Here is a 22500-nt window from a genome sequence, read left to right as displayed (position 1 = left end):
CATGTGAGAGTTTGTGAATTGGGACATAGAAAATTGTCTGTTGTTTGTATTAAGCGGGTAAATTTATGAGAAAAGATGTGACCTTTTCAACAGGGCAAATAAAACTGTCCACTATATGCGGGTGTCTGTGGAGCAGGGTTCCACTGTAGTTTGTAGTTGAATATTTATATAGAAACTGCGCGTATTATTATCTAAGATTTGGGAGGACTTGGTATGAGTTTTGTTCATTCGAATTCTCTGTTAAATAGGAAGAAAAAATACTAAGTATAATAATGCTTGAAATGTTTTCTCAGACGAAATAAGTACTGTTACTTTTGAGAGGGACAGTAAACAACTATTTTTAAAAAGAAAATTGATTGATTATGAAGATTAAAAGTTGTTTGTAATTTGTGATATTTAGCAAAGATTTATTTTCAGCATGGATCAAAAGCTAACTGTAAAATGGTGACAGATTTTTAGATATACAGTTTGTCAAAGTATAATATAAGTTATAAATAAAAATGAAATATTAAGCAAGTCACTTAAGTTAATTGGGAAATTAAAAATGTAAAGAAATAATTACATTGTAGAGACATTAAATTAAAATTAGAGTGTTTATGTATAACTGTTTATACTTTCGTCTAGTCTGTAGTGTCTTTGTTGTTGTCTGCATTTATGCTCTCATAACAGGGAAAACAAAGAAACTAAATAGAATCATTAATGGTTTGAACCCAGTAGTCATATCAGTTAATTGAATTTGGTAACAGTTTCGTGGTGTCTATTGGTACCTGTAATGTTAAGGTGAACCCAAGGACAGACAGGGAGCATTTTACAAGATCAAATGCTGACTGCCAGGTCCCTCATATCAGTGAGACTGGCAGCAATTATCTAAATGCAAGACCGACTGAAGACAAACGGGTGATGAGAAATGGTGACATCAACAATAACTTTGCTGACACCATTTTACAGACAAACCACAGAATCAACTTGGATTCTGCGGAATGCATTACCTACAGCTGTACAAATGACTACCAACAGATCGTACTGGAAAGCTGGTTTACTGACTTAAAGCAGACACCACTAAACCAGCCTTCAGCTAATCGCAAGAGGTTTTAGGGAAGGTGCTTGTCCGGTAGTTTAATGTACACCTGACAAAAAAATGAAAAACAGCTGGCCAGGAAAGTGATTTTGTATTATTTTTATGTTCATTGCCTGTGCTTTGGTTCCATACAAGGGATGTTTTCAAAATTAGTATTACACTTAAACGATTATAATCAACACACAAATGCAATCAGCTGCACTCATGCTAATGAGCTAATGACATCACTGTCTTTTAGTGCTCTGAAGTTTTGAATTGACTGATGGCAGACTATTAAATGGGAGAATTTTCACTATGAAAGACAATTTTTCCCCAAGTGAAGGCTTAACTTTGCTCTAGCAGATGTATGTTTAGAAATACCTTGGAAAGAAAAATAATTAAAAGAAAATTGACAATTTTGATCACAATAGCACTTACACATACACAACATTTACTTGATTTTTCACTTGTTTTGTTGAACAGACAAGCAGGCATAAAGCACTCCCCAAGGCCAGGGGTCCACAAAGGGAAACCAGAGAAAGAAAAGCCCTTAGCCCGCTTCCAAGGAACATTATTAAAAAGGATTTCCATAGTGCCAGAGAAAATCTTTTCAAGGATACACAGGAACTAAATTGTGGTATGAAAATAAACACCTCGATCAAAAAAAGTCCCTCTGTAAAAACTCCTGCTAATTATGTTCCAGTGTGGAAAAAGCCTTTGAGAAGTGCTAAAAGTGTGGGCGGCCATAGGTCCCCAAATCAGAGTCCCCAAAGAAAGTCAGTGATAAGTGGAGTTTCGGGATCAGGCCCAACTCAATGCAAAATTCTCCGTCAACCGCCAATGAGATTTAGAATTTAAACATCATGTAGACCTTTTGAAAGCAATATTTTGTTTTATGAATAGGGTTAGAAACCTTTGAGACTTTTGCCAAAGTTTTGCCACTAAATTTTTCACTTACAAATTAATATTTTGTTTTGTATAATGGCAGTTGAGTTGGTGGTATACATGCCTCACTTTCTTTACCTTTCTTGCAAGCCATAGTTTGCGTTTTGTATTGAGAGGCTTGAAGCCCGCAGTAGTAAATCCATTCAGCGTATTGAATGAGTTGTGAAAATCTAAGACAACCTGTTTCCCCAACATCTGTCACTCATACCAGATCTTTCACAAACTCTTTCAATATGGTGACTGTCTTAGAATGTCGGACATTCTTGTTTCACAAGATGCAATATTATGAGATGTGGATTTAGTTCCACCAAATATTATAGGTGTCTGTCATGAATATAGTTAATGAAATTTTGAAACTATAATGACAATGAACTGGAAACAGTAGCAGTCGATTATTATAATTATACTCTCAGTGATGTAAACTCGTTTTTAAAAAGAAAAATTTCAACCTTTATTCAAAACTAGCAAAATTAATAATGAACAACATTTCTCTGTCCTCATGCAAGCATTGTGAATTTCAAAATGTAAGTATCAATTTCTGTGATATTTGTGAATAAGATTATGTAAGTATCACTTGAAAAAGTATTTATGAATGTAATAGGAACCAGTTGCGTATGTCAAACGTTTAGTAAGTTTAGCATGAATAGAGTCAGAACAGTATACAACTGATTCCTATTGCATTCATAAGTACTTTACTGCATTTTTCTGGCTATATTTGCATAATTGTATTCACAAATGTCATCCCAATTGACACTTACATTTTGAACTTGACAAAGCTGACATGAGTACAGCAAAACATTGTTCGTTATTAATTTCGCCATTTTTATTCTAAAAATTAATGTTTGTCTTAATTCTCTTATTACTTAAGGCTGACATAACAAAATTTATTTTTTTCCAAGAGGGCATGGTATCAAATCCTGCAATTTGTTTTGGTTGTGTGTGGTCCAGATTTTCCTATCCCTGCCCACGGGCACAGTAACGCTCGGAGAGTTTTTGTCCTCAACCTTTAATTTTTATTTTTTGACACCAAACCGTTTACATACAAAAATTACTTTTTATTAGACAAGAGGTTTGGAAGTAGAATTCAAAGAAAAATATTTCCCTTTGAAAGTTTGTAAGTCGCTTTAATGCTACATTTGCTATCAAGCGAGTCAACAATTTAAAAAGTGATTTCAGAGAAGGAAAATAAATACGTTATTTACCAGCTAAGGGTCAGTCCGTATAGCGAAAAACTGTGACCTCAGTCTTGAAAAAGCTGCTCTCGGCCTGCTGCCTTGGGCAACATTTTCAAGACCTTGGTCACAGTTTTTCGGTACCTATACGGACATCCCAGCCAGCAAATAACATAATATCCTTGCCAGCTTAACTCTAACTAAATGTACAAATGCCTTGGCTAGCTTAGCTCGATATGTTTTAAAACTGAGGAAATTATAAGATTTTGAAGGTTCTTGACTGTCATCAAAATATGAATGTTAAATCTAATCTCAAACTTTGTTTAGAGTAATATTTTTTTGTAAATGACTTAACTAAGAAAAACAATGACATGCATGATGTATAGAGGAAATGTTTTTAAGTTTGAAAAGAGAATATTCTATTTTTGGGATACTAAATTCTGACATCACATTTGTATGAAATAAGTGATAAAGTTGTCAATGTTGAAAGATATTACAGATCCTTTTTTTTTCGGCCATTCAAGGGTATCCTTTACTTTGTTGAGACTACGGAAACATGTTTTTGTCAGTAGTTTGGTTACTAAAAACACTGTTTCCTTTCAGCACCTCACATACCTGCTAATTTTTTGTTGGTCAGTGATGATACTGTATTTTTGTCCTGAGACAGATCTAGATAGGATTTTAATGTGGGGAAAGAGTTCTGATCACAATACCACTTGGCAGGATGCAATTAGCTATGCGCACGGATCCGACTTCTTTCTTGAAGCATATTGTCTCAGGGCCTGTTTCTAGTCGTGCGGCCCTTGCTAACATCATTAATAATGCTTTTCTAGCTCCAATGAATATTTTTAATCCATTGGATCCTGGCATTTCGGTTGCCGTGCAACACACCGACGCGCCAATTGTTACATAGTTTTGTGTCCTTAATCCTGCCAAAGCTTCTGGACCTGACAGCGTGCCTGCCTGGCTTTTGAAAGAGAACGCAGACTTACTGGCCCCAGTGGTGACCAATATTCTTAATCGCTAATACTTGGAGGCTCGTTTGCCCCAGCCCTGGAAGCACGCCAATGTTGCCCCCATTCCTAAGCAGACCCCTGTTTATGACGGTAACAAGCACTTGAGACCAATTTCACCTACACCTGTCCTTTCCGAGTTGGCTGAGGACTTTGTGGTTGAAAACCTGCTTTACTCGGCACTGTCCACAGTTCAAGGACCACTGAAGCCCTAGTTAGTATGACTCATGCCTGGTACAGTGCTACTGACTGTAACATGGCGTCTGTGAGGGTGATTCTCTTTTATTTTAAAAAAGCTTTTGACCTCATTGACCACCTCATTTTGGTCAGGAAGCTGGATTAACATATAACATCCCTGATGCTGTCATCTTATGGATTACCGACTTTCTCACCTCGTGCAAACAGCGTGTTAAACTCGGATATGACTACTTTTCGGAATGGGGCGCAGTACCGGCGGGGGTTCCTCAAGGAACCAAACTAGGGCCATGGCTGTTTATCATCATGATCAACGAGCTTGATGTTCCTGGCACCGATCTCTGGAAGTGTGTTGATGATACCACCATTTCGGAGACGATAAGTAAGAACCAAGACAGTCACATTTAAGCTGCTATTGACACCCTAGCAAGCCGCACGACTGTGGATAAGTTCCAACTAAATGAGACGAAATGCAAAGAACTGCTTATAAACTTTAACCCTAAGAACCCTACTTCTTTCGATCCAGCTGTTGTTAATGGCATGCCTATTGATTTAGTTACTAGTGCCAAAATACTAGTAGGCCTTAACATGTCCAGTGATTTGAAATGGAATTGTCACATTGACTTCATTATTAAGAAGGCTAAAAAGTGCTTGTACGGCTGATCTCAGCTCAAACGCTCTGGTCTTGGCCCTTGTGTGTTAGTCCAGTTTTTCCACACTTGTATTCGTCCGATCACAGAGTACGCATGTCCTGTCTTTCATGACGGTCTCCCTGTGTACCTCTCCAATAAGCTTGAAGGAGTTCAAAAGCAGGCTATGCGCATCATTTTTCCTCTTTGTTCATATAACAAGGCCTTGGTTGAATCGGGCCTAACTAAACTTTCTGACCGCGGCCAGGAACTGGTTGACAAACTATTTAAGGAAGTTTTACAGAATGAACAGAATAAGCTCCATAAACTTCTTCCAGCCTGCAACACGTGTACCCTTAACCTAAGAAATATGCAGAAGTTTAAGCCAGTTTTTAAGATGAACAGGTTTTGTAATAGTTTTATTACCTTTAATTCCCTCAAGGCTTGAACGATTGTAGCAGGTTTTTTTTATCTCTTCGATGTACCTTTTTAGAACATATAGTGTCCTTATTCGCTGTTTTAAATGTAATTAATGTAATTATCAATATTTAATTTTTGTACAATATTCAATTTTTGTACATCGTATAATTCAACCATTAGGTGCAAATCGGTTATTAATAAACTATTTATCTATCGATCTCTATCAATTATGTTATAGTAGTAACTGAAATTACAAGCTGTTGGCAAAAGTATGGTCATGAACATTGACTTTCAACCACTTGGTCAAGTTCATTTTACCACATTTTTTTTACCATGTTGGCTGCCGATCAGACTTGGGTGAAACATTTCCACCAACCCTAACTCTAACCCTAACCTTTATGCAGACATCATGCTTGTTAATCACGATATTAAACTCTCATTAAATTGATCTCATTTAACCATGCATGTACAATTTTTTTTTTTATCTTTAAGTGAACTATTCTGCTGAATCATGTTTTCCTTCTTTGATTTTCCATTATTGCATGTGGTTTAAAGAATACAAAGATAACTGCTTGAATGAACATTTCTTATTTTGTTTCAGTTTTTAAAGGATAATAAATACTGTCCACTAATATTAAAGCATCTGGTTGTCATTGTTAAAAATATGATTAGTTTTGGAATAGAAGGTAAGTTGTCATTACTTAAATATAGTTTTGATTGGTAAGTACTAGTTTAAAGGTCATAAAAATGTAAAAAATTGTTGAGATGTTTGGTTAATTTTCACAAGTTAACCTTTTAATTTTTGGCATTTTCCCTGTAAATTTGGTTTTATCTCATTTAATGTGTTGAAAACTCCGTGATAAATTTTCTGGTTTTGAAAGTTTAAAATAAAGTTAAAAAGGAAAAGGAGTCTCAGTCTCTAGGCACTTTACCAAAAAGGACATTAATATTTTCCTCTTCAAAAGACAACTTTAAAAAGTAAATGAATTTAATGCATTGCTATTATAATATTGGCTATGAACTGAAATAAGTGTGACCTTTCTCCTCTTGAATACCCTATTAAATTTTTAGTCTTCTGATAAATATTGAAAGGGTAAAATTCTATGGATTTTCCTCTTTTTAATCTGTGTTGACCTTTTTACTTACTATCAGGGATCTTACAGAGAGTGGCCTTTTTTGTGTGAATCATCCTTACTGGCATTATATGACAAAGCCTTTGTTTTCTTCAAATACATGCCAGCTCAATGCAAAGAACCATATCAGGGTCATTGAAATTCTATTTCATGTATCAGTCAGTGTGGAGGTTTTTTAACCCTTGTGGCACTAACATTATAAAATTATTCCTTTTTTGTAGATTAAAGCCTTGGAAAAGCTCAGCAAATCTTTGCACGATGGAGGTAAGCTATCAGCAGTGGACAGCTACCAGAATCTTGTCCCTGGAGTTCATGATGAGGATCTTCTTGTTAATAAGAACTACGATAATGGTCAAGAATCACTTCATACAAAGCATCGTCCAAGGAGTTTGAATTTTGATGTCTTATTTGAAGACCAAGGGGATAATAATAAAACAGATGACGAAAAGTTATGGAACAGTAATGAAGAGTTGGTGAGAGTTTTCTCTGGAAGTCCTGATATTGATGAATTTAAGAAAGAATGATAATTTTAAAGGCTTGGCGAAGCAGGGAATACTTGTGTCCTTCTGCTTTAGTTCTTATCGACAAATCTGCGGATAAGCAGTTAATAATAATATTATTAGAATGATATTATATCGAATAGAGGGTTCTGTGCATAATTGTGACGATTACTGATAGTATTGCCTTTTTCATACTTCAGTGAGTAATGATTTTATTGCGTATTATTGTTTGTCTCATGATGTAGTCACTTCACTGTAGAAGTAGATTGTTATGTTTTGGGTGCACATTGCTATTCCTCACAAGGCAATAAGGTAGACTGATGACTAGCCGGGAGCATTCAAAATGTCACAATCTACTGGTGCAGTGACAACATGTACATCTTAAGACAAATGATAATGTGCAACCATAGTGAACAACCACAGTTCAATATTATTTATCAAATAGCATGACATAATAATTGTAATTTGGCCTTTAAGTAGAGTGATGAATGGAACAGGACCTGTAAAACACAGTCATGAGAAAAGTTGTTCACAAAATGATGGTAGATCACCTTGGCAACTTTGTGAATCCAGCAAAGAAGTTCACTTTGTCATTTCCAGGCAAAAAATGAAAGCAATTGGAACAAATTTTGTTAAGCAAAATTAATACAAATTTAAGCTGAGGAACTGCAAGGAAATTTGCTGTTGTGGCAGTTTTGTATTCTTTGTACATGTGAAAGGTAGTAAATATCGCAGGGTATCTTGCAATGACATTGTAATTTATGTACAGAAATGTGGTCACAAATAACAGAAAATTTGAATTTTTGCATCAGAAAGTATTAGAAACATGATCCAAGGCAAACAAATTGGACTTTACATTTGCCTTAATTGTTTCCTTACCAGCTGGATTGCAAAAGTACTAATAATAATCATTATAGTTGTAACAACAATGACGGAGATTTGCTCAGTTTTAGATATTATTCCCCCCCCCCACAGAATTTTATATATTTATATTTTTATTTAATATGTTAGCATGTGGTTGTTTGGATGGAAATTCTTTGAGTGGACTTCTGTGCAAAGACTTCTTTTGAATGGGGTATTTCTTCTTTTCCCCATTTCAAAATTACTTACTTGTTTTGTAAGATAAAATTCAAAAGTTGACATCTCCTCCCAAAACCTGGTAATTATCAAAACTCAGTATTTAAGTTTTGTCAAGTTTCTAGTCTTGGATATTACCAGTTAATAAGAAGAAAATAGAATTATTTAATAATGAGGTACAGTTTTGATATATACATATGTGTAATAATTATCTGAATTTACTGCTGCAAAGCAGGAAAGACAATGATTCAGTGAAATAAACTTGTTCACAGTTACCTTGTCTCATGTAAGGATGAAAAACCATAGGCCTTATTCATAAACTTTGTGAGATGTTTTAGAACCTTTCGTTTGCAATAGCCCACTTTAGATATATTAAAATTCAGTCCTAAACAAAGGCATCATCTCGAGGCTCTGGGTAATAAATATAAGGATTTGTATGAGTTTATTCCCCAGAGCCTCAAGATGATGTCTTTTGTTTAGGACTGAATTTTAATACATCGAAAGTGGGCTATTGGTTGGACAGAGTTATCAAGGTTGTGCTCTTTCCTATTATTAAAAGGGTTAGCAAAAACAACAGTAGGCCAAAGGACTTTGCAGCTTGTTGCATGTAGATACATTTTAGCAATAATTACACAAAAGGATCTAATGCTTTCAAGTGAGGTTTAGGCTTCCTAGAAAAATATTATACATTGTTTTTGCAATGGCTGTTAGTCAGGTGTAAACCTCTTTTGGGTTGGTTTATTTTTAAAACTGACTTTATGGTGTTGGGTAAAAGGCAGGCTGTCTTCCCAAAAGGGAAGCAGGGTGGACACTGTGATAAGAGCACTTCCCACCCACATTGTCTTGGCAGATTTTTAAGCAAAAGTGAGACTGCTTATAGTCCAGATTTTTGTACCCTGTATTTCCTTAAAACACAATTAGCTAACTTCCTCGTACGGAGGGGTTGCTCTATTAACCCAGTGACTTTAACAGATTTCACTTGTCAACTGGGAGAGTCCTAGGATGCCTGAGGGGTCAATGGGTTAGGTAAAATTAAAAGCAGTGGGGGTGAATGGGCTGATTTGTAATCTGCCTCACATCCTTGTTTTGTTAAACATCTGTCAATAGGCCATTTCCGAGTTCATGTCTGCCTCTTCAAAGCGAGTCTAAGTGCGAAGTTTTTGTTAATTGAAAATTAGTTTTCATTCAAATGTAAAGTAGAACTAATTACCATCACAAAAACTTCGCACTTAGACTTGCTTTGAAGAGGAGGCAAACATGAACTCTGAAATGGCCTATTCTAGTATTTTAGGAACCAGAATTTTGCTTAGAGATGTTTACATTCTTCAGTTCTGTAGTTAAAAATGTGAATTATTATGGGGCAGGGTGTATCTGCAGGCAACTCTTCAAAGCATGAAGCCAAATATGAAGTCCTGATGGTAGACAAAAAAAAAGAAAAATTTTTATATAGTTTAGTTATTTTCTGTGCATGTACTGTTTTAAACAGGAAGATGCACTATAAAAGTGGTGCCTTAGGCACATGCAAATGATTTATCAATCAACCGTACATTTAACAGAGCTCTGCGATATTTGTGGAATAAAAAAGCCCCTTATGGCAATGAGTCTTTATTAAACGCCAGTTTCTTTTGTGCCTCGAAACAATAAAAGCACTCTACCTATCGTAGAGGTGTTTGGAACACCTGGTGACACACTCATGTTTGACATCTTACTTCATACATAATATTGACCACTAAGAGTTGCTTGACCTCTCTCACAGGTCTAGCAATATTAAAGCAGTGAAGGAATTTATTTATATTGTTTTGATAACACTAACAAACCCTTCTGTGTGGGGAAGATCTCAAGGGGTATGGCTTATTACACAGCACAGATTATTCCATACTTGTGAAATAATTCATGAAATCACCAACCTATCAAGAAATCCTATTTAGAATCCTTTATGTAAAGAAAAGTGATAAGGCCCCAGCTGGGTTTTTTTTTGTACGCCAATACACCTTATTCCAAAATGGCCACTGATTTATGCACATACAAAGTGGCCCTTGTTGCCTCATTCAAGATAAAATATTCTTTTGAATTTTAATCTTAAGAACGAGGCATCAAGGGCTAATTTGAATAAAAAAAAAAAGAATACTTAATTAATTTAAATGGCAGCCATTTTGGAATAAGGTGTATACCGTATCTTCCTCTCACAATCTGAACCTTTCTTCAAACTCCTGAAGGACACGCTTTTCATGGAATTAACAACAACCCCCAGCACAGACCATGTTTTATTGGGTGTGAAAACTCTCTCCTCATGATTTTAACCCAATGACTCCTGGGGGTTCCCCACGGACGAGTAAAATCGTCTGGTGTTAAGAGTAAAATACTAAGTCAGGCCGGTTTAGGCATCAAAGGGTTAATGGGACGTTTTTCAGTGAGTGATTAAACCTGATAAAACACTGCTGCTCGTTTTTTTTAAAACAGTACGTAAGGTAACATCTGCTACACTGAGATTTAACGGGGTGTAAATAATTTTATGGCCTGGATACTGCATTCTGTTGGCTGTTAACCTTCAAAATATTAATGAACTTTACAACAATAATATTATTATAAGTAAAATTCTCGAATGCATTTTTTTCAAATAGTATATTATATGCTACTTAATAAAAAATTGAGTATGCCAGTGGAATAACAAGGCGACACTTCACAAAGCCCTTGTTGTTATTAGCAAATATGGCAAAGTGTCTGAAAGCACTTATCGTCAACAACTGCACAATCCTTAGGCATTGTTGTGTTCTCAACCAATTTACATCATTGTATAAAATAGTTGTTTTGTCATTTCCAACGTAAATTTAACAGGAGTTGGACCATCCCACTTAGCTACAGCTGTAACAATTACCACCCTAATTGGTTGCGTGAACATCAGAAAAAAGAGGAAAACAAAAGGCCCTAAAAATCACACTTTGAAAGTGGCTTCACTCAGCGACAGTGTTGGTTAAATTATGTGTAACGCAGTAACAAGTAAATGAACAATCAATAATTATTGTGACTTCCTGAGTAGGAGGAGAAGAAATTTAACTTTTGTGGGCATAGAAAGGCATTACAAAGGGAATACATCATTCTTTCTAACACACAATCATAACAAATACACATTTTCCACCCTTGTTATCCATTTTCTAATTTCAGTCCTCACCCCTCCTCGTTATTTCTTTTTACCCATCGAAGACTGTAGATCACACAGTTGAAAGCTCATATTTTTTAAAACTTTAGTTGTAGAACGGTTATTAAATTATTATTATGCTTTAACCTGGCTACAGTCCCTCACCTTATTCCAAAATTGCCACTATTTAAGTATTTTTTCGTTTGCTTGCAAATTCACCCAGGCTTGTTGCCTTGTTCAAGGTTAAATATTCTTAACCTATTATGTATGCAAACAAAAGAATACTAAAATGGTGGCCATTTTGTAATAAGCTGTATATTTCTACACAAACAATTTATTCGTAGACATCCACCTTTGCAGTAAATTAAGCCAGTTCTCACTCAGTTTTATATTACCAATCCAGCTCAACAGGATATTTCCCACTTAAACATGCAGTACAATGGCCACTTTTGTTATCTGAATTTGGTATTCCACTTTGCACGGCTGTTAGTAAACCCTCCAAACTCAAGTAAACAAGACTGTCAGCACCCAGTTCCTCAGCAAGCTGATCTGCATTCATTCTGTTAGCAATTAGCTCTTCCTTAGTGGGAATGTTGATTCCCATATAACAGGGGAATTTGACAGGAGGCGATGCCACACGTATGTGGACCTACATTTGTGAAAACAAAACAATATGCAAAACATGAGTGGCAGTCCCATGTCACATTTAAGCCTTCAGCTTCGTCTAAAGTTATTTCAAAATAATTTACTGTCAACAAAACAATGACGCAAATATTGCAAATTACTTACACAATGTCCATACTCTTTTTAATACAGAGATTTCAAAGAAAATAATGGAACTAAAATCTTGATTAAACAAACAATTTCTTTTGGTTTTTTTTTTCATGGCAAATCAGTAAAACAAAATTGCATAATCTTAAGCGTTGCTACTATCTAATCTTAATAGTCTGCCATCATCATGGCTCAAAGGGGCAGCTTTTTTGGTGTCCCTTACAGAGAAAAATCTTGATTCCCTTTTGGCAAGACCACATAATCACCCAATCTGAACAAAATTAGGACACGTTCTCCTTTGATCGAATGCAATAATTAACAACTATTTGCCAAAGTGAAGGTGGCTAGAGGTCAATGTTTACCAGAGGTAGATATCCACCACTAGTCACTCACAATGAGGTGAATAGTTGTTTTAGTATATACTACAAAAGTGAGATAGTATAGCCCAAAAAGATTTTAACTCATTCATTCCTACAACAATTACAATATTTTCTAGCACAAATTTCATGTGAGTTGCTCCAAGGTGAATAGTATATTCAGGGTTTGAGGAGCCAATCAGAGCATGCCTTCAAAGCTATCCACTGTTCTAATATAATGATATATTAGTAATTATTCCATGCACTTGTGTGGTTAGTTTGTCATGCATGCTCTGGTAAAGTAGAGTTTTCCTTTTTGCAAAGAAAACCCACCTGCTCTGAATGTGTCCCAAAATGACTTTTGGTCTGTCCAATGTACAAATGGTCACCGTCATTGCAAGGGCTAGAGAAGATAGTGTCAGTTCATTGTTCACTCAGTACACTACAGCCTCTACGATGATATCATTATTCACAGTTTTCAAAACCAGAGTAGGTGGCATCGTGTGTACTACAGGTAGTGTCCACTGATATATCCAACTTCTCATTGACTGATACAGTATATCAACCGATAATATATTGACATGTCTACTGGTATATCAGTCGATATATCAGTCTATTTATCGGCCAGACACACCAACTATCACAGTCTGTCGACATATCAGTCATTAGTCATTCAATATCTTTATGGAAAAATATAGATACTTCACCTACACTTCATGGATATTTCATCGACACTTCAACAAGACTTAACCCATACTACACTTATACTTCACCACTTCTTAACCAAGCACGGTATGAGTCAACTATCAGTCAATATTTTCAGTCAATAGCAGATTGATGGTCTGTTGAGGTATCGATCAATGCACATCGAATGTATCAGTCTATGCATGTATATATTAACTTGTTATTGAAATAAGTTGCAGTCTGTTGTTGGTCTTTTTTTGGGATCCTAAGTTAGAATGAAATGACGTCATGTAAATATGGCAGCAAAATGTTCTCCCAAAACCCAGTACCTGTCCTTAAAAGCAGGGACTGGTGTGATTATGGGGCATAGAGTTAAGCTTGAAACATTCACCGAAGCTTTCATCAATTCCTGTGGTGAACATTTGAATAACTATCTCACTTACCACACGCCTTGACACATTCGCCCACTTTTTTGTTGTATTTACACCCTTAATTGAGACCCCAACCAGTGAGGCCTTTAACCATGCAAATTACACAGCAGTCTGTTGTTGTTCACCTGTTCAGTTACAGATCATAGATGCCAATTTTGTTGAGGAAGAGGGAATATTCAAGCGTAGGGTAGTTTCCAAGAAAAGTTAAGATAAAAGGCTGACAATCATTGTCATGTGCTTTACGCAACAGGCGGTGAATAGGTAGTGACCGACTATCGACCGATACCTGACAGCTGACACCTGACTGACAGTTAACCGACACCTGGCCAAGAGACTACCACTACACGAGACAGGCCACATATTGGCCACCTGTCGGTCAACATATCAACTGACATGCAATCGAAAGTTGGTGTGTTGGTCAACAGAGTGTCGACCAACATACCGGTGACTGTCGACATGTCAATGTATCAACCAATAAAAACTGTCGACACTACCTGTAGTACACATGATCCATTTTATTTTCATTACAATCCCCCAAAATTTTTGCAATGATAACTTGTTTTCAACATCACCACCCATGACTTTTACATGTAAAAAAATTGAATAACACACATTGAAAACAACATTTCCAGTACTTACTTCTCGTGCTCCTGCTTGCTTTAGCAGCTTAATAATAGGACCCATAGTATTTCCACGCACAATTGAATCATCAATCAAAACAACTCTTTTTCCCTTGAAATTCATTGAAAGTGGTCCAAATTTCCTGGCAACTCCAAGCTTCCTCAGCCTGTTGTTGGGCTGTATGAATGTCCGCCCAACATAACGATTCTTGGTGAGCACCTCGACATAGGGAATTCCAGTCCGTAGTGAGTAACCTAGGGCTGCTGGAGTAGCTGATTCAGGAACAGTGCTTACTAACTCTGCTTCCACTGGAGCTTCAATAGCTAACTGCTTTCCACACTGCTGCCGAACGCTGTAGACCATCTGACCTTCAAATATGCTATCAGGCCGAGCAAAGTACACATATTCAAATACACAGAATGACATAGGTTTGTCTGGATTTTGGGGTGGTACAATCCTTACAGATTTAAATCCTTTTGTGGTCAATTCGACAATTTCTCCTGGTTTTACTTCTCTGCACAATGATGCCCCACATGAATGAAAGCCACAGGATTCTGATGATACAATCCAGCCAAGAGTATCAGCAATGTCACTTTCATGCCCATTATGCATTACCTCACCTCCAAGTCTCGAAAGCTGAGGACTGTCCTGCAAATTCCTCAGCTCTCCAATGCAAAGAGGACGGTTACCATGTGGATCTCTTACAGCATAAATACAGCTCCGTGTCATGATGACCAGTGAGTAAGATATTTCAGTTAGTTGCATCATCTGGTAGATTCTTCCAGGCCAATTAGCTCCGTATGGTTCCCCACAGGGTGGTGTTGCTGTTAACAACTGTGTTATGACTTCACTATCACTTCCCGTTGACAAACCGGTTCCTTGCAGCAGAACTTTCTTTCTCAAGGCTTTTGCATTAACAAGCTCACCATTATGTCCCACTGCCATTTGACCATGAATGGTGTCTACAACAAACGGCTGACAGTTGACAAGCTCTGACGAACCGGCTGTTGAGTAACGAGTGTGTCCAATACCCATATTTCCTGTTAACGACTTGATGTGCTGTTCATGGAATATCTGGCTTGCCAGCCCCATTCCCTTGTGCTGATGAAACCTTTTACCGTCGTTGGTTACTATCCCAGCACTTTCTTGGCCTCTTTGAAGTAACGAAATTGTGGCTTAATTTGAATACTATGGTAGGTTAATGAGTCTTATCACTACTAAGTCAAGCAAGAAATGTGCTCGAGATAAAGGGAATGGGAAAATGTGGACTTTCGAATGAAATCAATGCTACATACGAACCAAAAAAACTTCTTAAATATCATGAAGAGTTAAGCTACACTCTTCCTTGCAAGGGTTAGACCGACGCAAAACCGTCAACCGGCCGACATTTCAGACGACAACAATGCGATAGCGGCAAGCGGTCGAACTCTATTGGAATTCCAACAATATTTTCACGCTCAGTCCAAAGAAAAACACAACTTACCGGTGTTGAAGAGACACTAAACCAAGAGAGATAATGCTAGCGACATCAACCTCGTCTGAAGACACTCCATCCCCTCTGATACAAGCAAAAACGCCGCAAGCGTGGGTTAATCCAGATTCATCAGACGCCATTTTGAATTTCAAACTATTGCCTGTTTGGAACCTGAAATAAATTTTTGCGTTCGGTTTATTGACGAATACGATAAACTCGAAGCAGAGAGAGAAAAAAATGTAATTCTCCAGCAAATGGAACTACCAGAACACGTTGAAGGTTTGATATCGATCGACAGCACATGGTTTGCTTCAGACGATGGAATAAATTTAAACCAGGGATTGAGGAAAATGATTGGACGAGGTTTTTTTGCATTCCCGCGGGAAAGTGGATTTATTTCTGGTTGGTGATTGGCCACAAGAGAGATACGTCAGTTCTGCACACTGCACTGAACGTTCCTTTGCTCCCTGCTTTTACGTGTCTTCAGGTCTCCAGTTTATATTTAGTCCTATGGCGGCTGAAGAAAAACCATGCACAGGTAAAATGTTGCAATGTGATGGCTTAATCTTGCTAACTTCGTAATTTTAAGTTTAAGCTTTCTTTCGTCCAACACGAGAAGACACTTTGAAAGAACGATACCGTATATGAAAGTAGCATTCAAGTTAAATGAGCAGTTGCAAATAAACCGAACTAATTGCAAATATTTTCAATCAAATAAGGGACATAAGATAACTTTCATAGACTACTGAAAGTCATTATTTGTTTCGAAATACAAAGAAGTTTGTCGATTGTCCTCGAAAGAAGAGTCGAGCACGTGCGCGCTGATTATATATGCAATAGATGCTCTCGAGTCTCTTACGCATGTTCGAATGAAGTATGGAGTTTGTAGATTCTTCCAATCTCCGAACCCTTCGTCGTGAAGGTTTTTGTCGTTGCAAGATTTGGTATGGTTTGGTGCAGTAGTAATGCAAGTGATAGTCTTGTAACGTAGTATCCTTTATTACACATAACATGAGAATTTTATTCCATAAAGCTCATTTGTACAATCTATACGCATTATTTCCACATGTTGTAAAGGCTTATACAGCCAATCAGAATGGCGTACAGCTATTTCACATGTGAAAGTATAACCAATCAACGATAGCGTAAAGGCGTTTACATACCAATCACTCGTGCTTCTCATGCATATGGTGCAAATCATACTTTGTTATTGAATTAAATTAAATTTGCATTTGGTTCTATTGTTAGTGAGTTTTTGTTTCTAATTTGCCTTCAGAAAACCATTTTAATGAAAATTCTCGTCTTATGTGTAATAAACAGGTCACGACATAGAAAGTGCTTTGTGCAGGGTTTTATTCACTCGTTTGTGTCAAAAACCCTCACTCGCTCTTTCCTCGCTCATTCGGGTTTTTGACACAAACAACTCATGAATAAAACCCCGTATGCTGCACTTTCTATGACGTAAACTATATTTAGGATGTAGTTGCAACAATTCCACCAAAAAACTCCATTTGTGTTGCATGCGAAAAATTTGTGCTTTGTAGGCTGCAGTATGGCTGCCCATTTGTAGCAATATTTATTCCTCCTTGAAACAGGTTTAATTTAAACCTACTTAACTGTGAATTTAAACCTTCAAGCAAATTTTGTTTATTCTACACTCGAACATGGATATGATCATATTAGATTTTAGTAAAGCTTTTGATAAAGCACCCCATCAATGCCTTATTAGCAAATTGCCATTTTATGGCATTCAGGGAAGTACCCTTATGTGGATTAAATCTTGGCTCACTAGTAGATCTCAGAATGTCATTATCGATGGTGACTGTGTTCAAAATCTGTAGATGTGACTTCAGGTGTGCCTCAAGTACAGTACTAGGCCCATTGTGTGGTTCCAGAAAATATCCATCCCCCCCCCCCCCCTCACAGAGGGTCACAGAAATTCCAAGGGGTAGGGGATCTGAAAGAGGCAAATTTCCAAAGGGGAGGGGGTACATAAATAGTACATACAGAGCTTGTTTTTCCAGAGGGTTTGACATGCGATCGAATAAACACTTACATACTTTTCCAGTTGATTCAAGGTAACCAAGAAAAATGGAAAATTCTGTCCATTGAAATAAACGTAACATTCCTTGTCATATATTTTCCACTATTATTCCGCTGCCGGACGACACAGAAAGCACTGACAGACACTCCTGAGCAGAACGTTCTACGTGAAGTAAAACAAAAAATGGCCGTCTTTTAAAGATCGTGCTGTTTTTAGCTTGAACGCATCTGGTGCTTTTTCAGATGGCATTATTCATGCAGCCAGTTGATTGAGATCATTTGTTTATACTCATATTATTCTCGTTACATTTAAGTACAATTTCCCGTGAATTTCGAACCTTCGATAACTTGATTATCAAATAGTTTCATCATTATCCGTGTAGTTACGAGTTTGAAAATGTTAGCAAAGTCGATAATTTCAGTACCATAATTTTGTCCTGACGTATTTGTCGCCGTAGGTTTCATTTGGTTGTTTAATTTATACCGGATTGAACTTGAAAAGTATGTTTCACACATGAAATGTGTGACCAGTTGAAAAATGCTAAGGCATAAAAAAATGTACTGTTATTTACAAACTACAGAGACAAAGCATATAACTTTATTGAAGTGTTCCTGGTGAAAGACAAATTTAAGCGACAGTTGATAAACAGGTGGTGAAAAAAATCATGTTGCGTGACGGCTTATGATTCTTGCTGAAAAGTCATTTCATGGCTACACACACAAAAAATAATATAAACAGTATGGTTCACAAATTATGCTACTGTAGATAAAAATTATACCTGCAACATAAAAAAATATCATGGAGATTAGCATTGGGGTATTTTCCCCAGTTTCGCTATGACAGCAAAAATAGCTCTGTAATAGTTTCTTGTGTGCAACGTAATTCGATATGTTGTTTTGGCTATGCATAAATTCAAACTTCAACTAGGTTACAAAATGTATATGATGTACACTTAAAATAGCATAAACTTTCAGTACTTTTTTTTGGATTTTTGAAGTGTGAGCCTTAAACTCTCTTTTGTACATTTAGATGTGGCTGCGACCACTAACCTTGTTCTTTTAGAATCTCTGTACGGTGGCCAATTTACATTATCAACTCCGTTGATAAAACCAAATTTTTGTATACTACTTTATTTACTGTTTTCTTTTGCGCTTGTGAATGTTATTTGTCACTGTCGATTAAACAAAATTTGCTTCAAGGTTTAAATCCACAGTTAAATCAGTGTAAATTAAACCTGTTTCAAGGAGGATTAAATATTGCTACAAATAATCGGTGGTAAATTCAATCTCCAGGCAGTGTTTCAAACCCCATCCCCCCCCCCCCTCCTTTTTACTTTTCTTGTGCTGTTGAGCACATCTTGGATATGCGTTGTTTGTCAAATTTTCACAGGCATTACTGGTTGAAGTCGTGTATCCTTTGTTTTCATCCATGTGATGAAACGGCCATGTTGGTGATCAAAACAATAGAAAATGGTTCCACAAATTTTTGCATAATAGCAGAGTCAAATTCCCAGAAGACATTTTACAGCATTGTTCTGTACACCAGCATAGCCGCCGTGACGTCAGATGAAAACCCCTAATTAAGACTTTATTTCTCCTCCTCTTCTAGAACTCAAGGTTGGAGAACAGTTGAATGAAGGCAAAACAAAAATAATTTATGCACTGCCCGACTCCCCTGATGGAAATTATGTATTGTTGAAGTCGAAGGATAAAATCACTGCATTTGACAGCACAAGAAAGAATGATCTTGCTGGGAAAGCAAAGTTCAGCAATGCAACAACAACTGCCGTTTTTCAGCTGCTTAATGCCTGTGGTATAAAAACACACTTCATAAAAAAGCATGATGATGAATCCTTCATTGGAGTTCGCTGTGAAATGATTCCTCTTGAAGTGGTCACGCGTCGCATAGCAACAGGGTCTTTCCTTAAAAGGTATGGAGGGATCAAGGAAGGCTACAGATTTGCACCAGTCAAGCTGGAGATGTTCTTCAAAGATGATGCTCAGCATGACCCATTTTGGACATATGAAGAATGTGTGGAAGCAGAACTGACTGCTGGTGGAAGGAAGATTGGCAAACCGGAGTTGAACATGATGGGTGACATGGCTGTCACGGTGTTTGAGATCCTAGAAAGAGCCTGGGCAACTGTGGATGTTGCTCTTGTTGACATGAAAGTGGAGTTCGGAATAAACAGCAAAACAGGTGATCTCCTTCTTGCTGATGTTGTTGACAATGACTCCTGGCGAATTTGGCCCTCTGGCGACAAGCGATTGATGAGGGATAAGCAAGTTTATAGAAATCTCCCTGAGGTTACTCCAGAGGCCTTGGAGCAGGTGAAGAAGAATTATGAATGGGTGGCAAATGAAGTTCAGAAGCTGAACGAGCACCATCCTGGCCATGTTGTTATCTTCATGGGCTCAGCAACTGATCTGGACCACTGTAAGAAGATTGAGGCTTCATTGAAAGAGTTTGGCATCCCTACAGATCTGCGCATCTGCTCAGCACACAAAGGAACTGAAGACTCCTTGCAAGTGTTGCGATGGTATGAGGGCCAAGGTATTCCTTTGGTCGTCATTGCAGTTGCTGGACGCAGCAATGGCCTTGGACCAGTGTTATCTGGAAACACGGCATTTCCTGTGATCAACTGTCCACCAGTGTCTTCCCAGTGGGGTGCTCAAGATGTCTGGTCTTCTCTTCGACTTCCTTCTGGTCTGGGTTGCACCACAGCACTCAATCCTGATGGTGCTGCTTTGGCGGCTGCTCAGATCTTAGGTCTGAATGATCATGTGGTCTGGGGATGTTTGAAAGGAAAAAGGCTAAACACTGCTCTAGGCCTTGCTAAAGCTGATCAAGATTTACAAAAGCAGTAGTAAATCAAGAAATCTGTTGTTAAGTGAAAACTGATGGAAAGAGGACTTTGTATTTTCGTTTACTAAAGCAAACAAAAGCAGTCTTGTTTCACATTACCAAGTTAAAGAAAGATGTGTGTTCATATTCTGCAACACTTAGTCGAGAGAATAAATGTTCTTTGGTATTAGCTTCTTAAGAAAAGGACCCATAAATATCAAATGTTTGCATTGCAAAGATTTATAATAGTAAAAAAACTGTTGAACTCTGCATTTTTTTTTTGTCATGACTAAGCCCTCTTTGTAACCAAGCTAATGACTACAGGCCTTTGGTAAAAATGATAATATTAGTGAAATCCACTTTTCCAAGTTATGTAAACTTGAAGTGTGATATGTTAAGAATGTTCATTTATAGAGAATTATCTTGTGTGATTGGTTTCTATATTATGAGGTGGCATCTTGGGACCCCCAGTGTGAAGAGGGAGATCAATATAGGCGAATCTTCGGTGACGTCATTGGTTACATTGTGACTCATTAACATGCGAATTTTCTTATAAAAGGCATCATGCTTTTCACAAATTGACTAGCGTGTTAAACTTTAAATTTTAAGCTTTTAGGCTTTGATAACGAGCGAGTTATTAGCTATCAAAAACTGATAGATTTTTGGGTGGCAAAAGCGCTAACAAACCCTTACATGCGTCGTTACTCAGAGATAAGGTGTTTTAACAAGGACAACGGTAATGTCAACTACTACGTCACTTCAAAATATAAATTCGCGCTATCGGAAAAGTTTCGCGATTTTTCCGTCTTGTTCACATTGAACAATGTAGGGGAGAACTATAATTTAACTGGATTTATAAGGACGGTTCTAAAGTCAAGATAAAAAGTGAACGATTTTTTTTTTGTATGCTCACGTCGTCGAAACCTGAAATTTGGTGATTTTACGTTGTTTTTTGGACTATCGCAAACAAACGCAGTGAAATGCGTTCTGCACGTGCGTATTCTTGCTTTGTGGCGTTGTCATTGCCTTAGCACTTTTTCAGCAATAAAAAAAGGGGGTCACCTTTTTCGTTTTTGATATGGGAGCAACTTAATCCAAAATATAGTGTTGCCAAGGTAAGTTATTACATCACAATAATGATCAATGATGAAATGGTATATGAAATGAATCATATGTGAACTGCGGATATGAAATCAAGTGAAGCTATGATCTTCGCAGTTATGTTTGGAAATAATCGGTGTTTAATATGGTACCACAACATTGCTGTTATCTGATACAGTGTTGTAGCGCTAATCGATTTAAACAGAACCTTCTAAGGGCCTGTTTACACGAGTGAACTCATCCCGGGACGAGTTTCACTATGGTGTCTGGTTGTTTACTTCTTGGTGTTTGCATGATCCCGGGGTGAAATCTTTTCATCCCGGTCTTCAGCACAGGGATGCGGGATGAAATATTCATGAAAACACCTGACTCGGCTAAAGCTCAGCTGAATCCAGAGCCTTCCAACGCATGACCAGCGGGGAATGACCATTATGTTCATGTCTTAAAATGTTTTGTTCAGAGTGTATACCTGGAACACAGCAGGACCTTCTCGTTCCGTATTGTAAGTTAATACGTGACCAAACCGCCGAGGTAGCTTTCGGCATGGATTTCATCCCGAGATGAAATCAACCAAGTAAACGAAACCTAAGTGTTGAAACCCTTTCGAGCCTCCTGAAAGTGCCCATAACCTAATTTTTCTCACTTAGTCATCTGAATCTACACATATCTCATAGACGTTTCGCGAAAAAAAAAGTGTGATTTTCCCAAAACGCGATTTGAAAATGAAATTAGGAAACGTTCAAATTTGCCGCCTCGCCGCCATTTTGGCTCACCATTCGCCTTAGTCTTCCATCGATTCTTCCCGGTCACAATACTGCTGACTTCAAGTGAAAAAGGAATAGCGATATAAACAGTATAGTAAAGAATAATTCCCTTGAAAATGCCTAAAAGATGCGT

The 22500-nt window shown here is 37.3% G+C and overlaps 3 protein-coding genes across 4 annotated transcripts in view; 2 read left to right on the top strand and 1 right to left on the bottom strand.

Annotated features, from left to right (window-relative positions):
* Window positions 1-8413, top strand: part of LOC138016471 (serine/threonine-protein kinase DCLK1-like) — a 42688-nt gene extending 34275 nt beyond the window's left edge. The window contains 1 exon segment of the mRNA XM_068863605.1: window positions 6786-8413. Within this exon segment, the coding sequence (XP_068719706.1) occupies window positions 6786-7088 (303 nt within the window). The 3' untranslated portion in view covers window positions 7089-8413.
* A 1317-nt stretch (window positions 8414-9730) lies between these two features.
* Window positions 9731-15957, bottom strand: LOC138016478 (amidophosphoribosyltransferase-like). 2 transcript variants are annotated; one of them, XM_068863614.1, is made up of 4 exons: window positions 15879-15956; window positions 15624-15785; window positions 14159-15293; window positions 9731-11926 (listed from the first exon to the last, which is right to left on the bottom strand). In XM_068863614.1, the coding sequence occupies exons 2-4, from the start codon at window positions 15752-15754 to the stop codon at window positions 11669-11671; spliced, it is 1524 nt and encodes a 507-aa protein (XP_068719715.1). In that variant the 5' UTR covers window positions 15755-15785; window positions 15879-15956; the 3' UTR covers window positions 9731-11668. The 2 variants fall into 2 exon arrangements, with proteins under 2 accessions (XP_068719715.1, XP_068719714.1); XM_068863613.1 differs by having other exon boundaries at window positions 15624-15957.
* Window positions 15958-15996: 39 nt separating this feature from the next.
* LOC138016485 (multifunctional protein ADE2-like) lies at window positions 15997-20920 on the top strand. The gene is made up of 2 exons (XM_068863619.1): window positions 15997-16152; window positions 19267-20920. Exons 1-2 carry the CDS (start codon window positions 16125-16127, stop codon window positions 20523-20525), a joined length of 1287 nt encoding a protein of 428 aa, XP_068719720.1. The 5' UTR covers window positions 15997-16124; the 3' UTR covers window positions 20526-20920.
* Window positions 20921-22500: the final 1580 nt, after the last annotated feature.

This window comes from Montipora capricornis, chromosome 9, assembly GCF_036669925.1.
Source record: "Montipora capricornis isolate CH-2021 chromosome 9, ASM3666992v2, whole genome shotgun sequence".
NCBI lineage: Eukaryota > Metazoa > Cnidaria > Anthozoa > Scleractinia > Acroporidae > Montipora > Montipora capricornis.
This window is presented reverse-complemented; position numbering and strand designations above follow the sequence as displayed.

Excerpts from the sequence above, each read along its gene's own strand:
- LOC138016478 (XM_068863613.1), bottom strand. The coding sequence starts at position 15,754 with ATGGCGTCTGATGAATCTGGATTAACCCACGCTTGCGGCGTTTTTGCT. Across the intron at positions 15,294-15,623 it reads TTAGTGTCTCTTCAACACCG|AGGCCAAGAAAGTGCTGGGA; the intron begins GTAAGTTGTGTT and ends GTTACTTCAAAG. Across the intron at positions 11,927-14,158 it reads AGCAAGCAGGAGCACGAGAA|GTCCACATACGTGTGGCATC; the intron begins GTAAGTACTGGA and ends TCACAAATGTAG.
- LOC138016485 (XM_068863619.1), top strand. The coding sequence starts at position 16,125 with ATGGCGGCTGAAGAAAAACCATGCACAG. Across the intron at positions 16,153-19,266 it reads TGAAGAAAAACCATGCACAG|AACTCAAGGTTGGAGAACAG; the intron begins GTAAAATGTTGC and ends CTCCTCTTCTAG.